The sequence below is a fragment of the Falco naumanni genome, chromosome 9, assembly GCF_017639655.2.
Source record: "Falco naumanni isolate bFalNau1 chromosome 9, bFalNau1.pat, whole genome shotgun sequence".
NCBI lineage: Eukaryota > Metazoa > Chordata > Aves > Falconiformes > Falconidae > Falco > Falco naumanni.
The window spans coordinates 34,947,857-34,970,530 of NC_054062.1; the positions used below are offsets into that span (position 1 = coordinate 34,947,857).

The window sequence follows — 22,674 nt, forward strand, 5'->3', positions numbered from 1 at the left end:
TTCTTTCTTTCTCTAACGGATGCAGCTGGAAAGGGTCTCAAAGATCTAAACGTTCCTAAACTGGCAGCAAGCTCTGTTAAATACCTGACATGTCAGAATCACTGCATAACTTGTTCGCTCATCCCTGGTGCACCCTAGCTTCAGTCAGGCTGTTGTGCAGGACAAGACAAGACATTAGCTCATTTCCACACAGACAGTGGTTCAATGCACTGAGGGCCCAATACCCAAATATGTTACAGCCATTCTGTACATATTCTGGCCAGTACAGAAGAAACAATCCAGGACCAAGTGAACAGATCAGCTCCAACTGCACGCAGCTCAGAGGCTTCAGGCAATGTTGGTTTTTCCCTTTGTTAGAGTTATACCCAACTACAGCCACAAACCATTCCCCCTTTGCAAGAGCCAACAAGACTTCAAAGTTACAATACCCCTCTCTCCACTTTCTTCTCCTGCAGTTCTCCCTCCAAACACTGTCTCAAGGTACAATGGAAAATCCTGAGGAGGCTGGTGCTCACGTAGCCCAGCTGCCTCCCACAGCCTCGCAGTCAAAGGCCTGCAGAGAAAAGGAGCTCACAGATACAGTGGGAAAAGTCAGACAAATGTTGAGTACAGCAACTAAACAGGCACCAGTTACCTCCTGAAAAAGGTACCATATTAATAAGCATTTTATTGCTAGAGAAATGCATCTATGGTGAGGTATCAAAGGCAGTGGCAACACTGGTTGCTGAGTCTGGCACCCCGCTTAACAAGGAGTCAGTGGGCAAGGCTACAGGCAAGTTATCAAGAGAAATCCTTCTTTGTTATAGCTTATGCTTCCAAGACCAACTCTTAGAACACGTTTCCCCTCCCAGTAGCAGCAGCTTTGTTCCCCATTACATTCCCACAAGTTCATCAAAACTCAGAACAGAAAGGGGTCTCCACCTTTGTCCTGCATATACCCATCTTAGGGCAACATCAGGCTGAACATGAGATGAGGGGACTGACAGGAAAATCCACTCCAAGGATAGGCATTATTTAGAAGAGATGGAGACAGCACAGACAGAAAAGCATTGGCTTAAGAGAAAGAAGACTTTTACCAAGTAGTGCTGTTACAATCAGCATTTTACATTTGAAGCATAACAAATAAACACAAAAAAATTAAATTGTGAAATCAATAAACTACCAAACATCTGTAACTTTAATGTTTGAAATTAGTTTGGAAATCTGAACACCTGAAATAAACAGTTTTGCAAATGTGGTTCCTAGATCAAGTGAACAATGTTGTTGAAGTTGTTTTAAATGAAAAAGTTTCAGCACAGCCCCATGAAGAGCAAGAGGCCACTCAGTCCTCCCCCAGAGGCTTGCTTGCACAGGGCACGTTAAAAACGTGCAGCTGGCATAGCTCTGCACCACACCAGTCCGGATTGTACCACATGGGACCAATTTGGCAGCCATTCTAATGGGAGTCAATGACAGCCACACCATTAGCTCAGAAGAAAAGAAAACTTTCATAAAAAGTCAGCCTGGAAACGCCTGAATAAACTTCAGAGCTCTTAAAACAGTTACTATGGAGTCACTATGGAAACAAGCAATGAGTTAAGCCAAGTGCTAATCTCAGCAAAATACAAAAAAGAATGCTTATAGTCATTTAGCTTCCTTATTGCAAGGCCTGGTGCTCAAACACAAGGCTGGCTTATACCCCAAAGTCCCAGCCACTCTCTCCTTACTCAAAAATACACACTAGTATGCAGCTTAGCATACAATTAAAGGATAAATTTATCAAAACAGACTACAGTAGCAAAGTGGGTCTCCTGCAACCCAGTCCCACACCACTGGGGGAGAGAAAACAGGAGCTGTTCTCCCACAAGCGTCGTTTTAAACAGTGGTTTGCAGATTCAGCGAGGAGCCCAGTCCAAGAGGTAAGTGGGCAAATGCATGCTGTCAATACCCGTCTGCAAGCTCGAGCAACTACGACTTCCCTTCGAGTCTGTCAAGTGCTAAAGACACAAGGAGGCAATTGATACCACTCAATCACATAATCCACATCACAAAGCCTATTTGAATAGTACTAAATGGAATACATTTGTAAGGGTTAATTGCAAGTTCACATTCTCTGCAAGTCATGTTGCTGTTAAGCAGTGGCTGTCAGGACTCAGAGAGCAAAGCAGAATTACTCATCTGCAAAGCAGAAAATTCACAACATTCATATGCTCGTTGCTGCACATATATAGCTGCTTGGTTTTTATTGGAGGAGGAAAGAAAGATGGGGCTTTGCAGGGCAAGGACTTAAAATTTTCCCTCCCTACCAGCCTGGTACTGAAATCAGCAGGAGATCATGTGGGCTAGAAACATTTACGCACTGCTTGCTTTTTAGTAAATAATGGGGAAAGAGCACATGAAATACGCTGAAAACAGCTGTTTAAAACATTATTCAAACTGCTGCAGACTTGTTTCTGAACAGCAGCTTAAAGGATTGATACTAGGAGGAAGCAAAGAGGACTCGGAACAAACTTTCAACCTGCAAAAATATGTGGTTGATCATTTTAGAAAGTCAGGTATTTGAAACAGTGAAATTCAACCTGGCTTTTACAAGTATCCCAACACTAACACAAGCAGGATCTGCAGACGTGTATATAGCCAAACTCTGAAATATGGTTGCTGCAGCATTATTCTCCTCAGGCAACCCCAGGTAACACATCCTATGCTGAAACCCATTTCTGTGAATACACAGCAGTTTCGGCACCCAATTATTTCCACTCTCCAGTATCCCTAACTGGGAGCTCAAAAGCATACCTTAAAGCTGCTCACAATAAAAACTAATGACAGAGCATCTGCATGTGTACGAAAGAGGCATAGCCTGGCGGTGCACTGCCTTCAACATTATTCAGTGACACTGCATCAGGAAAAAAACTCCTGTTCCTGAGAACTTAGTTCCAACAAATTAAACCTTCCGCCAGGTGGTAAACACCTAACTTTTCCAGCTGATGACAGCCACAATAAAATAGGTATGTGGAAATATTACTGGCACAAATATCAACCCACAAGCTGCTACTTAAACTATAAGCTGTTATATGAACTTAAGTAAAATATTGCATGTCTCCTCTCAAAATTCAGGTATCAGAAACAAACTGGCATGTGAAGCAAAAAAAAAAAATCTATGAAGTGCAACAGAATAAAATTATTTGTATGAAACAAATTAGAAAAAGTCAAGGAGAAACAGATATTTGAAGTTCTCAAAAGTAAATTGATTACACCTATGCCCCTAACACCTCCTCCCCATGCCTCCCCCCTCCACTTTGCCTGAATCAGTGTGACGAGCTTTTCCTGGAGAAAGAATACAAGTTAAAGAGCAAAGACAGATTTTGCTTTGTTTCAGTAATTATCCCTCAGATGACAGGATTGGAATTTACTCAAAAATTCCTGTGGCCAGAATTTCATCGTTCCACAACACATTAACACAAATGCTTTTCTGCCTCCTTCTACATTTTCACAGGACACAGGTTAGAGGTGCGTGACTCCTATCACCACTCTGACCCAATTTCCTGCCAGGTTGTTCATTACTTGCTCATTATCTGTTAAAGTCTGCCCTTTGGGAAGGGATCAAATGAGTAGCTAATTCATTACTAGTGAAATATCTGATGTTTATTAACAATGTGAGGGTATCTTGCAAGAAGACATAAAGTTCAAATTGTCACATAGCAGTGGATCATAGACTTATGCTGGACACATGATTGAACCAGTGTACAGCTGGCTGATAAAAGCAAATTTATGGCCTCTGAGCTTTTAAGAGTCCATTTCTCCAAGTGCTTCACGTAACATCACAGGAGAAGGAGAAACATCAAGGCGCTGCAGCATTGTAGACATGAAATGCCAAAGAAGTTATTAAAATAGTATTTTATTTCATGAATAAAAACTAAAGAGAATTAGGACATGGCTCTATTTTTTCTTTTTCCCCATTTCCTTTGAACTATTCTGATCACCTCTTTTTGAACCAAGGCCATATCTACCATTCCTGTGCTGATCCTGCCACTCACTCTCCAGCTGTCTTAGCATTTCTTGTGTTAGAAGTCCTTCACGCAGCAATCTGTTGGCAAGAGATCCATGTCCATAGCTTTTCAGATCCTCCTGCCTTGTAGCAGACTGATAGGCTTTCAAGTTCTTTGCTCTTCTTTCTCCTGGAACCTCCACTGCAACAGAGTGTGCCTCTGTGGATTTTGCACCATGACGGTCTGAAATCGCCCTGGTATTCCTCTTAGTCCTTGAAAGGGGAAAGTCTTCTGACACGTCTGCTGTGCCAGGAGCAGCTGCAGATTGTGATGCTCGGATCAGCTTTGTGATGTTGCAGACACCAACTTGTATAATGTCATCTAGTTTTTTCTGAACTTCCCTTACAAGGACAGCATCAGGGAACATATCCATGAAGCGGTAACTGAAGAGAGGCAAAACAACACACAATTAAACCTTTTCATTAAAAGACTGCTGACTGGGACAAAAATGAGATATGTACTATGTAAAGTAAAAAAAAAAAATAAAATATTACATGTTGCATGGGAAGGCCACTGTATTTTAAGTGGCATTTCAGCTGCTCCAGTCCAGGACCACCTTGTTTCTAACTTTCTGTCAGTCACAAAATGTTCTCCGCAGAACCCATGACTGCTCCCACAACATAGCTACATTTGCATTTGTCAGGATCCTCTAAAGGGCTAAAGGAGCCCACCACATGCACACCGGCTAGAAGACGCTGTTTTTCTAGGACTGTAAGTCACAAATATTAGGAAAAAATAACAATAATTTTCAAGCACAAAGACAATACCTTAACCACAGATAGAGGTCAAAAACATCATGAACAGCTTCAAGGTGTACAAGTTCTTTGATGTTCTTTGGAGCAGCTAATGGCCATTTGGTGTGCCGACAGAGCCAGTCAAATGTCAGAGGCTCATTTCTACTGAACTGTCTTGCAAACTGAAAAACAAAGATTCAGCAAAGTCCTCAATTAGGAAGGAAGAAATCCTAAATTAGTTAAATTCCCTTGGGTCTGTACACACAACACTCCAGAAAAATATCTGCTTTGTTTTACACAGCCCAAATACCACACATTCCTTTACTTAATTACTCAACATAGGAATCACCTCTCCTTTTCCGGGCCTCATTAACACTATTTGTCCATGGGCCATGCATAGAGTTAAGCAACAGAAGTATAGAGCTATCCAGAAAAGAGTAACACTGAAGACATATGATTTCACTCAGCAAAGCAGATGGACTTTGTCTTTTTTTCTTCTTGCGCACCTATTCTGTTCATTATCTTGTTTCAAAATCTCCAGGGTTGAGAAAATGTTACATGTGTTCCCTGACTTAGGAAACACACTGTTCACAATGCAAACAGATTAATCTGCACTAGAAATCAGCCCTTCTGAAAACTAGACATCTCAGCTCTTTTACTAACAGATAAACAAACCAAATAAGATTTACATTTAAAATTTTCAGAGGCATTGGATGACTTAAGTGCTTCTTAACTGGCTGATACCAGAGTTTTTTTGACAAGGAACGGGGCTTAAATTCACAGGCATTCACAACATCCCTCTGACATGACATTATGCTCCTCTGCACCTTCATTACTTGGGATCTGAATGATAAGCATTTTTTTAATGAAGCACATCTTTTTTCAACTCCAATCACTCAATTTCTAAAGAACATTATTAGCCATTTCTGAAAAGCAAGTCTAATGTCTGTGACACAAGGGCACATATCAGTTCTATTTTTATTCTGCTTTATTAAAAATGTTTAATGCAGTCTCTAAAAGGGGACAAAGGCAACACTGTCTAACAAAGTAACAGTCTCAAACAAAATTATTAATCCTGAAAAACTTAAATCGGCTGACTACAAATTCCTCAAAATAATCACTCCAGGGGCACAGCGGAAAACAGTTCATCCAGGTCTGAAAAGTGAAATGACATAATTCTGAGAGCAACTTACAGCACTCAGGTTTTAATTCTATGCAACTGTATTATAACATCAGCAACCACATTTAACCCCACATTCTTTTCTTTCGTTGACAAGCAGTAAGCAGTGTTATCTTAGTTTTTAAGGATAACTTTTAAACACACTGTAGTGTAAAGCTTAACAGTGCACATGTCTACGTAACACAATTCTGATCTCTTTCAGTTCAAAGATCACCTGCAAAGCAAGCAGGTACGGTTCTCTGAGGCAAACAGCAGAAAAAGTATCCAAACTTTACATCACAAAATGAGAACTGGTTCTCAGAGGTTATAAGCTCTGGCCAATAAAAACAGTGAAAAATGCAATAAAAAAACCCAAAACATCTCCAGCTATTTTATATTACTACCTGTGAGCACTTTAAGAATCCTCTCAAATTATCTAATGGCAAAACCCACAATAAATATAGCACCTCGATACAGTCTCAATGCATCAAGACCCACTTTCTCTCTCATATAAATACCACATCTTTTGGATGAAAAAAGTGACTGACCTTCAACAACATGGTACACACAAAAGGCTCTTTTCTGTTCAAGGGTGCAGTGCAGAAGACATATCGTGATCGCAAGTTTAGTGGAATGTGCTGAATCATATCTGCTAGAAATTTAAAGTCATCAATATTGCAGACAAAATAAAGCCCATCGACTTGTGAGAGACTCACAAAAATATCCTGTGAAAATATAACCAAATGAAGAGGATGTTATTACAGCAGAGGGCTGTTAAACTTTGTATTACCAAACACAAAAATTATTTGTTGTTTCAAAGGCTAATTACACTGAAAGAACAGCTAAAAATATCAAATTTGACCACAGTAACAGGGCAGAAGAGTTCCCTCTCCTCTTTTAACAGGATTGTCATTAAATTCTCTATGACAGAGTCAGAAAAGAAGACATAACACACTGCTTTATTTAAGCATTTTCAATTAGCCTTCTAAGTAATAAATACAGTGTTCTGGAAGTGTACATTTTCGTTACAAAGAACACCACCACAGGAACCACTTACTACTATGTTTAGAACTTGTTCCAGGTTTGGCACTTACCTGACCCAAAAAGCTAACTTTACAACATAAAATGCAATAATTGAGGTACTTTTAGCTCAATGTCAAGAACAGATCTACTTTAGGAAGAAAGAAATCACAAGATAAATACAGTATTGTAATAGAAGGCTTCAAATAATACCTGAAACCTATCCAACATTTGGAGAAACAAGAGCTGCCACTGCACATCGCAGGGGAAATTTTTTTGGCACCCAAAATTATTTCTCTAGTTTAAATCTTGGAAAGATTTTTCAAAAGATATTTAAAGAAACCCTGAGCTTCTTAATTAAATATGTGACTGAATACTTAAGAGATCAATACTAATACCGGGTTTTTATATTCACATTTCCATGCTAGTCCAGAAATTCTCAACAGTGAAATTTTAAAGATGTGCTGTTACCCTACCAGCCTAAGTCTTCCAGGAGATCTCCAAGTATAATCTTTTATCTTGAGGTCAGAAACCCTACACTGTGCTACATAACAGCACGTCAGCAGAGAACAATAATACACATTTAAATTAATGAAAGCTGCTAAGAATTTCTCAGTGTACTAAAAACCGTGACACTATTTTTTAAATACAGCATTGGAAGATTAACTTCTACTTTAAAAGGTTTAGGCACTTCTAAAAACTCTCCTATTCAGCTAATGATGAGATCAAGTAGATTCCACAAAATCTGTTCCCTCAAAGTAAAGTATGCACTGGTTTATCATAAAGTCCACAGAAACAGGAAAAAAAATCAAGTAGCTCTCAGATGTAGAGAAATCTGATATAACTAGCACAGTTTCCCAGGAATTTTCAAATAAATTTATCAAAATTTCAACCTCTAGTATTTTCAGCCTCAGACCAAGAAGTCTACATTTAAAATACAGGAAAGGTAAATGAGAAAGGCTGTTGCACATTCTTCAACACACATAAGCATATTTACATGCTTCGACAGCTTTCAAGTTTATTATAACACAGAAGAGTTAAGCATTCTAATGGTATTTGCAGTCACTGCTGCAGTAGATAGAAGAATCCAACTGATAAAAGATACGCACAAGGCTGACTGTTAGGTTCCCAAAGTGCATGTTCATACAAAAGCAGTGACTATAAGCGATGCTTAAGTTTTTAAAGCAGAAGATAACATTTTGATAATTCTTACAATTAGATTGGATAGAGTGGCATCAGGGAGGTGGTAAGCAAACATTTCTATCTGCTCAGGAGTAGGATGTAGGCCAGCTGCCTAAAGGGAAAATAAAGAAAAAAATTTCCATTAATTCTCAATATTGTTATAGAGTTAGTGCATCAGAAACAACATACAGAAAGACAAAATGCAAGAAACCAAAGCACCCCACAGAGTCCAATTTATTTACCACATCTACCTAGAACTTAAGAACTTTTGTGTTTGAGCTTTTAACCCTTAAAAGCACAGCTTCAACATAAATGACATATCGCAAGCCTCCAAATGGGACAGATATTCAAGTCACTTCTGCATGACACAACCCATTTTTATTACTTACTGGTAAACGGACACAAGGAAAAATAATTTGGTATCAGACCATAGTAAAACAGCTCCAGAGCACATCTGTACAAGCTAGGTACTGGGCCTCTCACCTTCACAGGGCGCACAGGCTCATTCAAAATTTCCTTCAGCTGCACGAGGTCATCACGATGCATTGTAGTGACTTCTCCTTGTTTGAAGGATGAGCCGTAACGCCCAGCTCTCCCAGCAATTTGTAGAGCCTGAGAAGTTGTAATGGAGTCTATTTCCTTTTCTCCCTTCTCATTGATAGTTGGCTTTACTATAGAGTTAAAAATTATTCTTCTTATACACCTGAAATATTTTAAAAAAACAAAGAGGAATCCTTTTTTGCAGATTGTTTCCAATATACAACCTACTACAGAAGAATGAAAAAAATTTTTGAGCTTTTTGTCCCTCTGTACATTAAGGGACCACAAACACTACTTATGGACACAGCATATTCAAAAGGGAAGCGTAAGTTTTCCGGTTAATTGCAGGAGAATCATTACCCACACACACAACAACTGTGTTCTAATAGGGTCCCAATCCACTCCTCATCTGCCTCAGCAGTTTACAGCAATGTGACTGCATCATCTTCAGAAACAAAATACATCTGAAACTGGACTGAAGTTACCCTGTGTTTCAGAAATGCAAGAGACTAATACTCTGACAACCTAGCATATCCGACTCCAGTGAATCAAAAGGATCTTAACAGTGCCTACTATCACACAGAATTAGGCCAAGTGAGCCATTTAATTCTTAGAATCGGTTTTTAAATTAATGCTTAGTTCTACCCAATCAAATTGAACAGTACTTCAAAATTAAAAACTTATGTACTGTGTTATCTAGACATAGCAGATATCTAGCCATATTAGTCAAACTGGGGAGAAGCAAGTGAGGATATTAATGCAGGTATCACACCCAAAGAAAAAAATAGTTGTACCATAACCTGCTCCAAGTACTTACAAATTGAGTCCCATTCCAATTGCATCTGTAGCAACTAAAATTTTGCATGGATCATCGGGATCATTGAATTTCTTTGCCTGTTCAAGTTTTGTTCCTAAAACAGAATGACAAAACACTTCACAATAGCAAACTCTTCTTACAAAACAAAGACAATGTATCACTAAGGCCCATGCCTTTATAATAGGCTGAGGGAAAAAAAAATAATTGGTATTTGATTGGTATTTGGCTGTTGTTGAGGGAAGGGGGCAGGAGGGATTTACATCATTCCCAGAGCTGTGGATGGACCTCATTTAATTACATCTATCTGAAAATCAATATTAAGTACATAATAAAGGTCTAATCCCAAGATTAAAGCACTAGTCTATGAAAGTTGATTAACTATACAGAGACGCAAAAATAGGAAAACTTGTATTGCTTAATTCTAAGTTTTTTTAAGAAAGTGGCAAGAAGCAGAATGTTCCCTTTAAAATAAATAGAACAGTGCTTTACCTGGTGGCAGACTGCCATATATGACAGCACATTCTAATCCTCTGGCTTCAATCTGTCGACTGATAGAATAAATGTCATTCTTACTGAAACAGACAATGCAGTCCCCAGGACGGAGGTTATCTAAAGATTCTAAGGCATAATCCAGGACAGTAAGAGGAGTGAGTCTCTTGTAGTTTCGGACCTAGAATCAAAGGAGTTTTCAAAGATAGTATGTTTTTAAAAGAAAAATCCCTGTGGAATATCAGCCAGCATGGTTATCATCACAATTGATTGTAACACTGAGGGACCTCTCACAGTCCTGAAGGGATAATTAATGGTGAGAAGCTGACATACACCTTATGCATTTGCATAACTGCAGCACTTCCCAAGCTGCAAACTACATGGCCTTTTCAAGAAACAGAAGAACTATACATTTTTACATGTAAACTAGATTCAAGAAAAGAAGTATACAGTCTGCGTAGCAATTCTATCAAGAAATTATTCCTGTTTTCAATCATCTGAATGCTGTAACTGGTCCCCTTTCAGAACTACACACCCCACCACGCACAGATATACAAAGCTACCGTTAATTCATCATGAAATCATGCAGGCTGGACTTCCTTAGCACTAAATTTTATGTTTTTAAATACCCTTCACAAAGGAGTCTTCCCAAGGAAAAAAAAAATATTTATGACAGTAAAGTTTGGTTTCAGAGATCTTTCAATCACTTTCTTCTGGAGGTGTTAGCTTTATGTCCCTTCCTCACCATATGGAGAATAACTATCAACAGATCCAGCAACCTCAGCAAACGTGAGGGTACTGTGCCCTCCAAGAAGAACAGAACTGTAAAGAAAGATCCTAAACAGCTGTAGCATTCCCTGAGGGGACTCAGCAAAGCACTTACCTTCTTTAAGCAAAATAACAGCACTAAAAAAAAAAAATAAAAAAAGGAAGAAGAAACAACTTTATAATGTCTCCTTTGGTTTAGAGGAATTGAGAAGCATTTTAACAAGAATGCCTGCAAGAACAACTTTGATCAACCCACTAAAGACCCTAAATTTTTGCCTGTTTTCCAGCAAGAGGAACCTGATCTGTTCAGAACTTTACAGAATTAAAAAAGCTTACTTCAACTTCTTCCCCTGTCGTGTACATGAGCTCTGTCACCAAGTCAATAGCAGCAGCTTCCCCACAAACATGGATTTCTTCTGCACACAGTCCTGAACAAGATCCAGTGAAATAAAATGCAAAATGTTACATATTTATAGACAACAGTAGCTTTAGCTGACTTCTGTGACCCAAGAATCATACTTTGCTTGCTAAACACATCAACAAGGACCGTATTTCACCTCCCACAATACACTACTTCCTTAGAGCTGCTCTTGCTCTCATACCAGCAAGTGATGCTTGGAAATCTACCAGTATAACAATCAGAGCAGTTAATATCTTCTTGCACCATCTCAGCCAAAGCAAGAGGTACCCTCAACCACTGAACAAATGGAGCAAAGCTTTGAGTATGTTTTCTTTACTATTAATGTATTATTAACTACCAAAACAAACCATAGCAGAACTGAAGAGCTTTGTTTTCTGCGTGACCTTCTGAAATTATGAATGTGGAGCCAGAATAGAAAAAGGGAAAAAAATAGGATATAGAAGAACAGTGAAAATTACCCTGTTAAACTTAGCATCCAAAGCAGTGAAGGGAAGGGTGGGGGAAACAGGGGGGCGGGTCAATAAGATTTCAAACTTCTGTTCAAAATCTCAGGAAAAAAGTTTAAAAAATTCCCCTTGAAAAATGCTAAAATTATTGAAAGAAGCATTCTTCTAAGAATTTACAGATCAATGCATCTCTATAAAATGAGCTATAATTTGAAATTAACACTATAAAATATTTATTGTTTATCATGTTGCCATACATTTAACAGTATCTCTTCATAACAAAATCTGTGAAAAACTGTGTTGTTTTAATTGAACAGAAAAAAGCAAGGTTTCTAGAAAACAATCAATGCAAAAGGACAGCACAGTGTAACAACAGAAAGATTCCATATCATCCAAGGAAGCAAAACTAAAAGAGGCATCTGTGTAACTCAAAGAGCATAAAATTTTACAAAAATAGTAAGTAAAATATGAGAGGTATATTGCTGCCATACAGACAAATCCTTTGAGGCAGAGTATCTCTAACTTGCTGTGAGAAGACATATCAAGAAAAAACACTTTTATTTTGCATTATATATTGTAACCACTCATGAATATAGTGACTGCTAAGCTTGAATGTAGTGTGCCATTCATAGTCACATTAAATTAGTTCATTGTCAACACAAAAAAACTTACCTAGAAGGGCTCTTGTCCAAGCCCACCCTCTGGCAGGATCTCTGATCATCTGAATTTCATCAATCACAGCAACCTCATCTTAAAACAAAAAAGCAAAATATGATGCACTAAGGAAGAGCATCTATAACAGCAATACAACACAGGAAGGAACTAGAAGGCTTTCTAAAACAGATTACTCAAATCAAGTGAACCCTCTATCACCAAAAAGCTATTCTGAGATGATTCAGGTTTTATTAACTGCTCTAACATAGTTCAGAAATTGTTCAAATAAGTGAAAAGGAATAGTTCAGCCACTTCAGAGTCCAAGCAATAATACACATAAAGATACCATAGATATGACTGAAACAATTATGTATACATACAAGGCGTATTAGTGCTGCACATTTCAATGGTACAAGCAATATGAGGAGCTTGTCTGGCATCTTCATTGGCATACACACGCTCTTCTCCTGTCACCAAGTCACATGGCACATTCTAAATGAATTCAGAAAACTCATGTTACGTTTCTTCAATATAACAGAATCCCCTTTTCAAAGGGGAAAAAAAAATCAGTTTCTTAAACTGGCTCTAAAACAGTATAATGGAAGCTATCCCGAAAATAACTACTCAGCCTTCTGAGACTTGTGCTTTGTATTTAAGTCCTATCAGACTGAAGGGTACAATGAAGAGGTAGTATCTGTAATTAGATACTCTCTCCTATGCCTGGCAAGGAGATTATGCAACCTCTGAGCACTTCAGAGCTGTCACATCTGCAACAGAAGAACTGTCACAAGAGCTGCAGCACAAGAGGCTCATAAAGCAAGGCCCAGCAGTGAAGGAGCCTTGCAAGCTCCAGCCTTTTGCAGTTCATTTGGGGATTGCCCTGTTGGGTGTGTTACCTGCTGCCTTACACTCACACAGCAAGAGTTCATGAAGACTAGCTGTGCAAGACAGCAGGGGTCACCACACTCTGTCAGCTCTACACTTGCCAATCTCAGGCAGATGGCTGCTCCTTCCATACCTAAGCCACATGCAGAGCCACGCAGGAAGCCCTGTTTAAGCCTCAAGGGCTGCATATGATCCATGAGCTGCCAAGTGAAAAGTCCTCACACTCACTGAATACATGGGGAAAAAAATGCGGTAACTACTAAGAAGGAACATGCCTACATGGTATCCACATTCACTACATGGTACACATTACAGGTATCTCCTAGGACAAGCTAATCTTTCTGACATATTACTTTGATAAACCAATAATAGGAACTACAAACACGCTAAATCAAAGACTTAAAAAAAAAGGAAATCACATCATTTGGTAAACACTACTGTACATACACACTATGCTGCATTAACGTGATATGTTACTGTACAGCTTCAGAACTGGCGTGGTTCTGTGCAGCTGGAAACACACTGGTGAGGAGCTCTCAAAAAGATCCTAGAAGCTATAAAAGGAAAGTACTAATGAAAGCTTCCTCTAGGGACCTGATACAGGACACTGCTCTTCAACTCAACACATCTGGACCTGCAGAACTTTTTATTAGATAGTTGAGTGAAATATATTTAAACATAAAAGCAGAAGGTTGAGGGGAGTTAAGCAAGGGTAACTCCTTGAGTACAAGCTAAAATAAAGGTCATGGGCAAAAGAAGCCATGGTTTCCACACTGAAAAAGCTAATACTAGAACCTGGCTAAACCCAGGGAGCAAAACATTACAGGAAAATGGAGGCAGGTTACAGGGATGATTGCATAGCACATATTTCGGGGAGAGTGATGTTCCATTCTGCACACCTAAAGCACAAATGCACAACTGGTATTCAATGAGCCGACACTACTGCAGAGCAAAAGCACCCATTCAAGCACACTGCTTCATCGACTACCTTAAGCAACTACAGTACTTCACAAACATGCATTCATGAGTGTTCCAGTACTAAGGATGTAGGTAATTAATATAACATACTGACAGCGTCATTACTCTTTTGGAAGATCTCATGAGCCAGCAGTTTTAGTGGACCACAGTATATTGCAGATTTTGCTGACAAAAATCTCTGGATAGCATGGTAAGTTTTTCCACTGTTTGTAGGACCAGCATGGAATATTATCTTTCGCTGAATAGCCCTGGCATCTGGATACCTAAAACATACACAAAAAAAGCAGATCTGTTGAACATTTATCTAGTGTTCCTGGTACTCGGGGGAAATTGCAAATTAGCTTAAACTTTTACATATTCATAGACTTTTTAATGTGTGTTGAAAGCAGAAAGACCAAGTGCTTAAATAGAGACAATATAAAGAGGTTACAATGTCTTATAGATTCATCTTCTAAATCATACAATGCTTTCAAAGATTTAGAGTGGAACTCATACAGTGTGCTTAAAGTAATTCTCATTACTGCGGTCTCTCTCCTTGGGTATATTACCATTTTAACGCTCTGGCATGCTACCTCCCAAACAGATACAGCCAGAAGACAACTTTCTGGAAAGGCAATACCAACTCAGCGACTTTCATAGCTGATATAATCTTACTTTCCTTTTAATTGATTGCTACATATCTTATAACAAAGATAAGAGTTCCTGACACAAATTATTGTAAAAACAGAGAAATGGAACTGAAAATACAGTGCAATTATACATCATAAAGCTTAAGTCCACAGAGTATGAAATTCTATGACACTAAGAAAAGAAAATACTGCAACAACTTAAAACACACTGACCAGTTGGGTGGCAATCTTAAATCACTAATCTTGCGCAGATCATCCATACAGTCCAGCATTGGAAAGATCTGCTTTGCATGCCTCAGGAAAAATGGAAAGAGATCATCCACGTGACCTAGAAGACAAAGCCTTTTAAGAAAGTTTGAAGGTGTGTATCTTCACAATAAACTTTAAAAAAAAAAAATCTACTACTTCCACCACACACTTACGCAATTCTTTTGACTTCTGGCTCTCTACAAAGTTCAATAATTATCTCAATGGCAGAAAAGTAAACTAACATGAGTACATGGACTCATTAAGCAATGCAATACAAACACAATAGTATATATTTAAATTTTTTTTAAAGTCTCATTTAAGTATATTCACCCTGGTTAGCCTACATGTCTACAGAACTTCTAAACAAGATGAGAAACTATGGAAAAAATGGATGACAAATTGCTTTTCTGTCCCAAGAAGATTTTAGCCTTTTCTTCCTAAATTCATATGCTGCCTTGGAATAAAATAAAATAAAAGCTTCTAAAATGCTTTTACAAATAGAGAAAAACAGAATAGTTTGCAGCTTCCCTAAGCTACTAAGACTTGGGATGCTGATTCAAAATTGTCAGTCTGCAATAGCTAGGTGAGAAAAGAAAAATCAGCTCAGAAGAGACATCCATATTCACTTGTCTGAATGTTTGCAGAGTAGACACGTGGCTTTAAAGATCTCATTTTAGGTCACACGCCAATGGCCCAGCACTCACAGTATTTCAAAGACCCATCTGGATCTAAAAAACTGTTATTATCAAGCACACAAACACAAAACCAAAAGCAGTGTTGTTGGTTTGTTGTTGGTGGTTTTTTTTCAATAGCGATTTAGTATTCAATGAATCAAAATTATTGTGAAAAATCTGAAGAACTTAAAAACTGTAGTATTTTCATTTATCATCTTTGGACAAGAAAAACTCAACTAAAAAATCTTCAAAACCACCACAATAAATGACCCTTTACACTCCTACATATGTGAGCTTTAAGGCATACATAAACAATGTTCATATATAAAGTAAATAAGGAGTGGAAGTGAGGAAATCACATAGGAGATTTTATGCACAATCATATAAAAAGACATTTTAAATATTCTAAGACAGTAAACATTTAAAATCTAGATATTTACATTTTATGGCAAAACTAATGGCCACTGTAACCTTTAAATTGCCATCATTAAAAACACACACAGTATGCCAAAGTTCTGCAGCCCAATTTGTGGAGAAGGCCATTTCTGCTGTTATCAGCTAGCAACACCTCTTTAGTAAAGTGCTGTTAGTTACAACACATGATGCACTAAGCAAGCAAACAACACTGACTTCTATTAGTGCCACAGGGAAACAAAGCATAGTCACAGAGCTGTACTCCCAAGTACTTAAAGCCACCTGCCAGGAGAAAGCTCTCAAAGTGCCCCCTAGTGACTACTGAATTTTTAAGAGAGGAATAAATGGAACAGTACTGTTTTCATTTCAGCAATGAATAAATGCTATAAAACAACAGACTGCTTCTTGCTAAGACCTCCACCTCTCTTGTTTCCACTTCAGAAGACTTAATGACAGAACACTCCAAAGGACAGGCACAAATTTTTAACCTCTTTTACAGCACAGCAGGGGGGTCCACAGGTACCTAGGTAAGCATTCAGGTCAAAAACACAAAAAAAATTTGCTTATTTTATATTACAAGCACTCCAGATACTTGCCTGCACCACAGCATATATCATTGAGAATAATATGCAAATCAGCACTCACAGAACTGGATTCCATGATATACTTCCTAAAGCTTATAAATGCTTGGTGAAACAGGCGAGCTAGAGAAAAAAAAAAAAAAAAAGAATAAAGTGAATGTCACTGGGATCACAAACTCATATGTGTAAACACACAAAAAACCTCTGAAGTAGTCCATGGAAAACCTATACATTAATATGAGATATTACAAGTAAATATAAAGGTTATTTGAACCGAGTGGCAGAGAAAACCTAAACAAGCAGTGTTGTGAGACCCAGAAAAGATCAGATCTACTTAACATCGTAATGAATAAAAACACATTCCACATTAAAAAAAAAAAAAAAATAAGATCAGTGAACATTTTCTTACCATCTAATCCATTTTCCACTCCCAGTCTTTGGATTTCTTTTCTTTTGTAGAACTTATTTAAGTTTTTTAGAACTTCACCTGTAGAAACAGAGTAACATTTTATTTTAGTTTGCTCAAAATTAAATCACATTCTCCTGGCCCAAAAATCATGGCTCATAGCCTCCTTGCTCTGGAGAGAAGGAATCCATGCCATACTGAACAAACTCAAATGATCTTTCCCTAAATTAAACACAATCAGCGACTGAGTCTACTGGGGAAAAGGATAATCTTAAACTGCAGCAGTGTAAGAACTGCCATGAAGATGAGGTCAGTATTTGAGACACTCTCCCTGGTACTTGACAGAAAAGCATAAAGGTGGTAACCCATAGCCAAGATGTTATGGAACAACGTAATTAAGGATTTGGGGTCGGTTTTGTTTGATTTTTATCAGGACCTATCAGAAAACAGCACATTTTAATGTGAAAAGTAAATCTGCTTAAACTACTCGGTGACAGCTTTTACTAAACACCCTGAGAGATCTTCTTGCCACCACACTGCTACCAAGACACACTCTCCAGAAAGATCAGGCAAACCAGATGCAGTATTCTTCCTATTTCTCAGGTTAAATGAAGGAGAGAAGAAGAAAACTCACCAAAGTTTCTCAATATATATCACAAATTTGTTTGTATAAAATCTCTAATTCTAAAGTTATTAATAAATCCTTTCTCTCCCTTAAAAGGCAAGTTCAGCGTTGCAACAGAACTGTATTTACTAATGTACACTCTGAATTTAGCTGTTATTTAAATCACAATGCCAAAAACATGTCCTCTCTCCATCCATAGCAGATCAGAAAATCACAAAAATCTAGCAAATATCATGAGCATCTACTCATAAATTTACGCTATTCATAAAACTCAAGTCTACAAACCCTATATTATATAATGCTAGGATGGATAAATAATGCAATACTCCTCCCGTTTGCCAGCACAAGTCACTGCACACAACACTGCCAAGCTCTGCTCTCTGCAACTAGCTCTGAAACTCTCTGAATTCTCTGCCATGACATGGAAAGCTTTCCACAAGAACAACCTTAAATTATTGAAAGACTGCCTCTCTTTCTAAAAAAAACTGTACTCTAGAACACAGATAGCCCACTTCGCACAATGAAAATCACCAGGTGACAAGAATATGGCAAAGTTCAACTGCAGGCAAAGCCAGAAGCACAAGAGCAGTGGCTACATCCCATATCGCATGTATGATTGTGGTAGTCTATTAATGGATTAACTTACAGTTTGAAATGTTCAGAAAAGTAACTAAGCAAGATTGTCAGCAGGCTTTAGGCTTACTACACAGGCATCCACACTCTCATCGCAAAATGTTTAAGAGCCCAGAAATTAACGACAGATTGGAAAACACCACTAAAAGAAAGTACAGGGAAGTTACAACAGCTAACACATCATCAGCCATATAGCTAAATTCACAGCCTACTGGCCTTACTACAAGATGAAAAGGTCAATGCCAGAATATTTGTTACTATCCAAGGCAACGTGACATTCAGATCGTGGCAGCCCTCAACGTTCAAGGTCATGAACCTTCCTAAGCACAATACTTGTCTTAACAGTAAGGTGTATCAAAACAAAACAAAGCTGGCATTGCAGTCCAACAAGACAGGCCCACATTAGTTTAATCTAACTGCACATAGTAATAACTATTCCTATAGCAACAGCTAGCAATCAGGATACATGCTCAGGAGATCTGTCTCCTGCCTCTATCATTACCCTTTTATTACCATTCACTCCTAAGATTTCCCTTTCTTTTCCATTTTCTCATTCTAGAATAGTATTTTAGCTCCTAGTCCTCAATCACTCTGACTTCTCAGCAGCATTTGTTAAGGTTCTGTGCAAGAAGATGCCCTGACTCTATGGTTAAGTTCAGAAAATATGCAGTTAGCCTCCGATGTATTAAATTCATTTAGAGGTTTCAGCCCTATTTGCAGGAAGACTTTCCAACCATCTTCCTGCACCTGGGATGGCAGCAGTCCATTTCAGTAAGGCTGTATGCTACCACTGGGGAAGCTGAATAGCTTTATTTTAAAATTTCTCCATGACTATTAGATCTCTATTGTCCAGTCCAAGTGACCTTGTGCATCTAACTAATCCACTCGTTCAGGCACCTCCTGTTTCTGACACATGAATTGCTGACAGTATCTCATCTTTTCTATCTTACGTTTCTTGCCAGTAAGCACAGCCCTATGGTCTGACAACCGAAGCCACAGAATTGACATTAAATGACAACTGAGCATTAGGGCTCCAAATCAACAATCATTTCAAGGATTCTGTGAAGCCACATGGCACAAAGTACTGACCTTTCTTACAGTAGATTTCTGTTTGCATTTACTTCAAAATGGATAATGGATCATCTCCATACCAGAAGGCCCACAGTCAAACCAAACCTAATCTGTGCTGCCCAGTGACTTTGGCAACATTCAGGCCTAGCACTTAAGATCATGAAGCCAGGTACCAATCTTTCTCTCCCTGTACTGATAGCAGATCACCTACCTTTACTACATTCCTGTCTTCTCTCATTGCTCTTTACGCTTCTTTCTTTTGATACTACATGCATGAGCGGACCTTTTGTTCCTTTTCACTCTCCTAAGTTTAACACCTATTCTTTTTTCCTTCGTTTTTTTTTCATAACTGCTCCTTAGATATTTCACTAAAATGTGTTAGTGTTACCTTGTCACTCAACAATTATCTTGTTCAGTAAGGCAATCATACAAGGGGTTTTTAGTAAACCCCTACTTACTTACATCTTAAATCATTCCATCATACGGTAATTTCATACTGTTCTATTGTTTCCCATAACATCGTGCGTTTGGCCCTTTCACAACAAGGACATCATCATCACACAAATGTACCAGGAACATTACTAACGTAAAAGCAATGAAAGGCTAGAGAAAGACAAATTCTGCCATAATCTCTGTAAGAAAAGCTCAAAAGCAAAGCTCCTGCTAACTGTGACCTACTTGATATACCAAAATTGAAAGCATACATCACCACTCCTAAGGACTTCCTATGAAGTCCTAGAAAACATGCAACAGTGAATGAACTGCACCACAGGCCATTAAGTAGCAGGTTTGTGATAAAGGTTTTGCAAAACTGGCTTTGCAAAAGTAAGCTTCTGAAAGGGCTTCTATTGTACTGTTTGACTAGGGTGAAAAATATCATCACTGTCTCACTTCAGCAAGTAACAAGCTAAGAAGATGATGCACACTAAGTAACAAAGTTTCTTCATAAGCTGTAATCAAAAAGCCTGTAAATATAAGTTTTTCTTTATTGAATCTAGTTCAATATTTGACAGCAGAATCTGACAGAGCATCTTCATTCAAAATATTGAAAAAACATGTATAATACTGTGTGTGCTCACAATCTGAGGTGGGAAAGCAGAGGAAGACTTTATTTCATAAACATAAAAAGAAATGGATGACATTTGCTAAGGAAGGTTTCATCCAGTTTCCTCTTTAACTTTATTAATGGGTTTCAAAATACAAAATTACTGACAGCATAACAGAGAGCACACTACAGGCCAACAAGCCAGAGGAGCACTACATTGGTGCACCTGGCTGGTATTCCTTGCAAGTCTCACATGAAAGAACTTGAGGCTGAGATAGTTAATTTTCACCTGTGGGAACATGAATAATTTTAGCCAATCTGTTCTCTCTCAACAAGTTAGCAGAGACCAAGTGGAATCTATATTTATTTTCCCAGAGCATTTTAGCTGTACCTTTGAAGACATCCAACATAACCACTCACCTGAGAAATTACACGAGTATTGTACAAGTAAAATGCCACCATTCACATTTATTGGCACTTGAGAAATGCAGTAATAACATAAAGCCAACACTCAAAGACAAGTCTGAAAACACGACCATTATTTGCATTACAGCAGTCTAAAATTTTTCCTCCCAGCTAGGCTTTTTATGTCAGGACCAGGTGTTCTTTTCTTGAGGGCTCTGAAGAAATTAGGATCATTTTCCCATGCTTCCTATACCTGGAGTTCATACAAATAATATGCCATCAGAACACTTAATTAGGAGACCATATGAAGAAAAAGTTTCCATTTACATCCTCTATGCTTTGGGATCACCAAATATCAAAACAATCAAGAACTTGTTTCTTGTTTATCAAGTCTTTAAAGATGGCATGCTGGCACAGCTAGGTAAAGACCTTTCCTGAGCAGAAGACTGAATGCAGATGAAGAATGAACAGGATGTATGGTTTATAATTAAAGAAAAGGAAATGCTGAAAAAGAGTTACAACTCACTCAGTGGTTCTTGGGATATGATTACAAGGAAAGACATCAAAGAGCACAAGTGTAGAGCATCTAAAGGTAAACCACGGAGTTTCTTCTCCGTTTCCACTTAAATGTCAAAAAACTAATGTGCCAAGTAAAATGGCAGGATATATACCCAGCAGACAGGTAAGAGAGAAAGACATTGAGAGACACTGAGAAAGATGTTATTTTACTTAAAGGCTGAAGTTCAAACTCCTATTCTGCCTCCAACATACTCTGCAGCTCTCGTAACTCAGAGGGCACTGAAGCAGACAGCTCAGCAGATGTTTCCCAATTGATACACAGACATCTACACTTAGCATTTACTTGCTCGTACTTTAAGACAGGCAAACCCAAGAATACACAAACAGACTTGCACTGTTCTAACTGGAAATTAAACTCCAGTTTCTAACACCGATGGCCAATAACTAGAAATACTAAATGCTTTGCCCGATTCTGACGTAGCCACACACACATGCAGACAACGTGCTTCTGTTGGTAACATCAGTATTTGAGAAAACTTCTCAGAGAAGACTTCTAAGTTCAGATGCAGTTACGGTGTTGGAATGCAACAAGATTTCAGCTTAGCTCTGGGCCCTGCTCCCACATCAAGCACTGCGTTATAACAGGGAGCGGAGGAACCAGGCCAAAAGATCTTTCCCCCGCACAGGGCACGCCTAACGGCCGGCCTTGGTCAACACCTCGCTACGGTGGCGCTACCGCACCCGACAGCTTTCATCCCGCCTTCTCCTCGGCGGACACGAGCAGCTACCCGGCTCGGACAGGCCGCACGGGAAGACCCCCGCTCTCAAGGGAGGCAACCCCCGCACCCAGCCCGGCGGAGCGGCGGCCCGGGGCTCAGGAGGCCGCCCGGCGGGGCCCGCCGCTGCCCCTCAGCATTTGAGAGGCCCCGGCCCCGGCGGGGGGCCGCGCACCCGGGCCCTGGCGGGACGAGGGCGGGAGGCCCCACCGCCCCTTCCCGCCGCCGCCGCCTCACGGGCGCCCGCGCTCACCCTTGTCGAGGGGCCGCGTGAGCTCGGCGCCCACGTCTTCCTCGGCCGCGTCGCTAACGGGCTTCAGCGGCACGGGCACGAAGAGGGAGGTGTCGGGGGCCCGGGAGGCGCCGTCTCCGCCGTTCGAGGAGGCGGAGGAGGATGCGGCGGCGGCGGGGCGCAGCCGGGGGGCGGTGGCCCCCCCATGGCGGAGGAGGAGCCCCGCGCGCGCCGGGAGCCGCAGCAGCGGCCACGCGCACCGCCTCATCGGCAGCGAAGGGCAGCGGCGCGCGGCTC

At 39.5% G+C, this 22,674-nt stretch overlaps 1 protein-coding gene across 2 annotated transcripts; it reads right to left on the bottom strand.

The window, feature by feature from the left end:
- Positions 1-3,599: 3,599 nt before the first annotated feature.
- Positions 3,600-22,663, bottom strand: SUPV3L1 (Suv3 like RNA helicase). Of its 2 annotated transcripts, XM_040606665.1 has the most exons (15): positions 22,399-22,663; positions 17,075-17,152; positions 16,681-16,788; positions 14,961-15,075; positions 14,213-14,381; positions 12,636-12,747; positions 12,274-12,351; positions 11,071-11,162; positions 9,967-10,147; positions 9,478-9,571; positions 8,604-8,823; positions 8,152-8,232; positions 6,467-6,643; positions 4,793-4,941; positions 3,600-4,408 (listed from the first exon to the last, which is right to left on the bottom strand). In XM_040606665.1, exons 1-15 carry the CDS (start codon positions 22,643-22,645, stop codon positions 3,916-3,918), a joined length of 2,394 nt encoding a protein of 797 aa, XP_040462599.1. In that variant the 5' UTR covers positions 22,646-22,663; the 3' UTR covers positions 3,600-3,915. The 2 variants fall into 2 exon arrangements, with proteins under 2 accessions (XP_040462599.1, XP_040462600.1); XM_040606666.1 differs by lacking the exons at positions 14,961-15,075; positions 16,681-16,788; positions 17,075-17,152; positions 22,399-22,663 and having other exon boundaries at positions 14,209-14,313.
- Between the last annotated feature and the right edge of the window lie 11 nt (positions 22,664-22,674).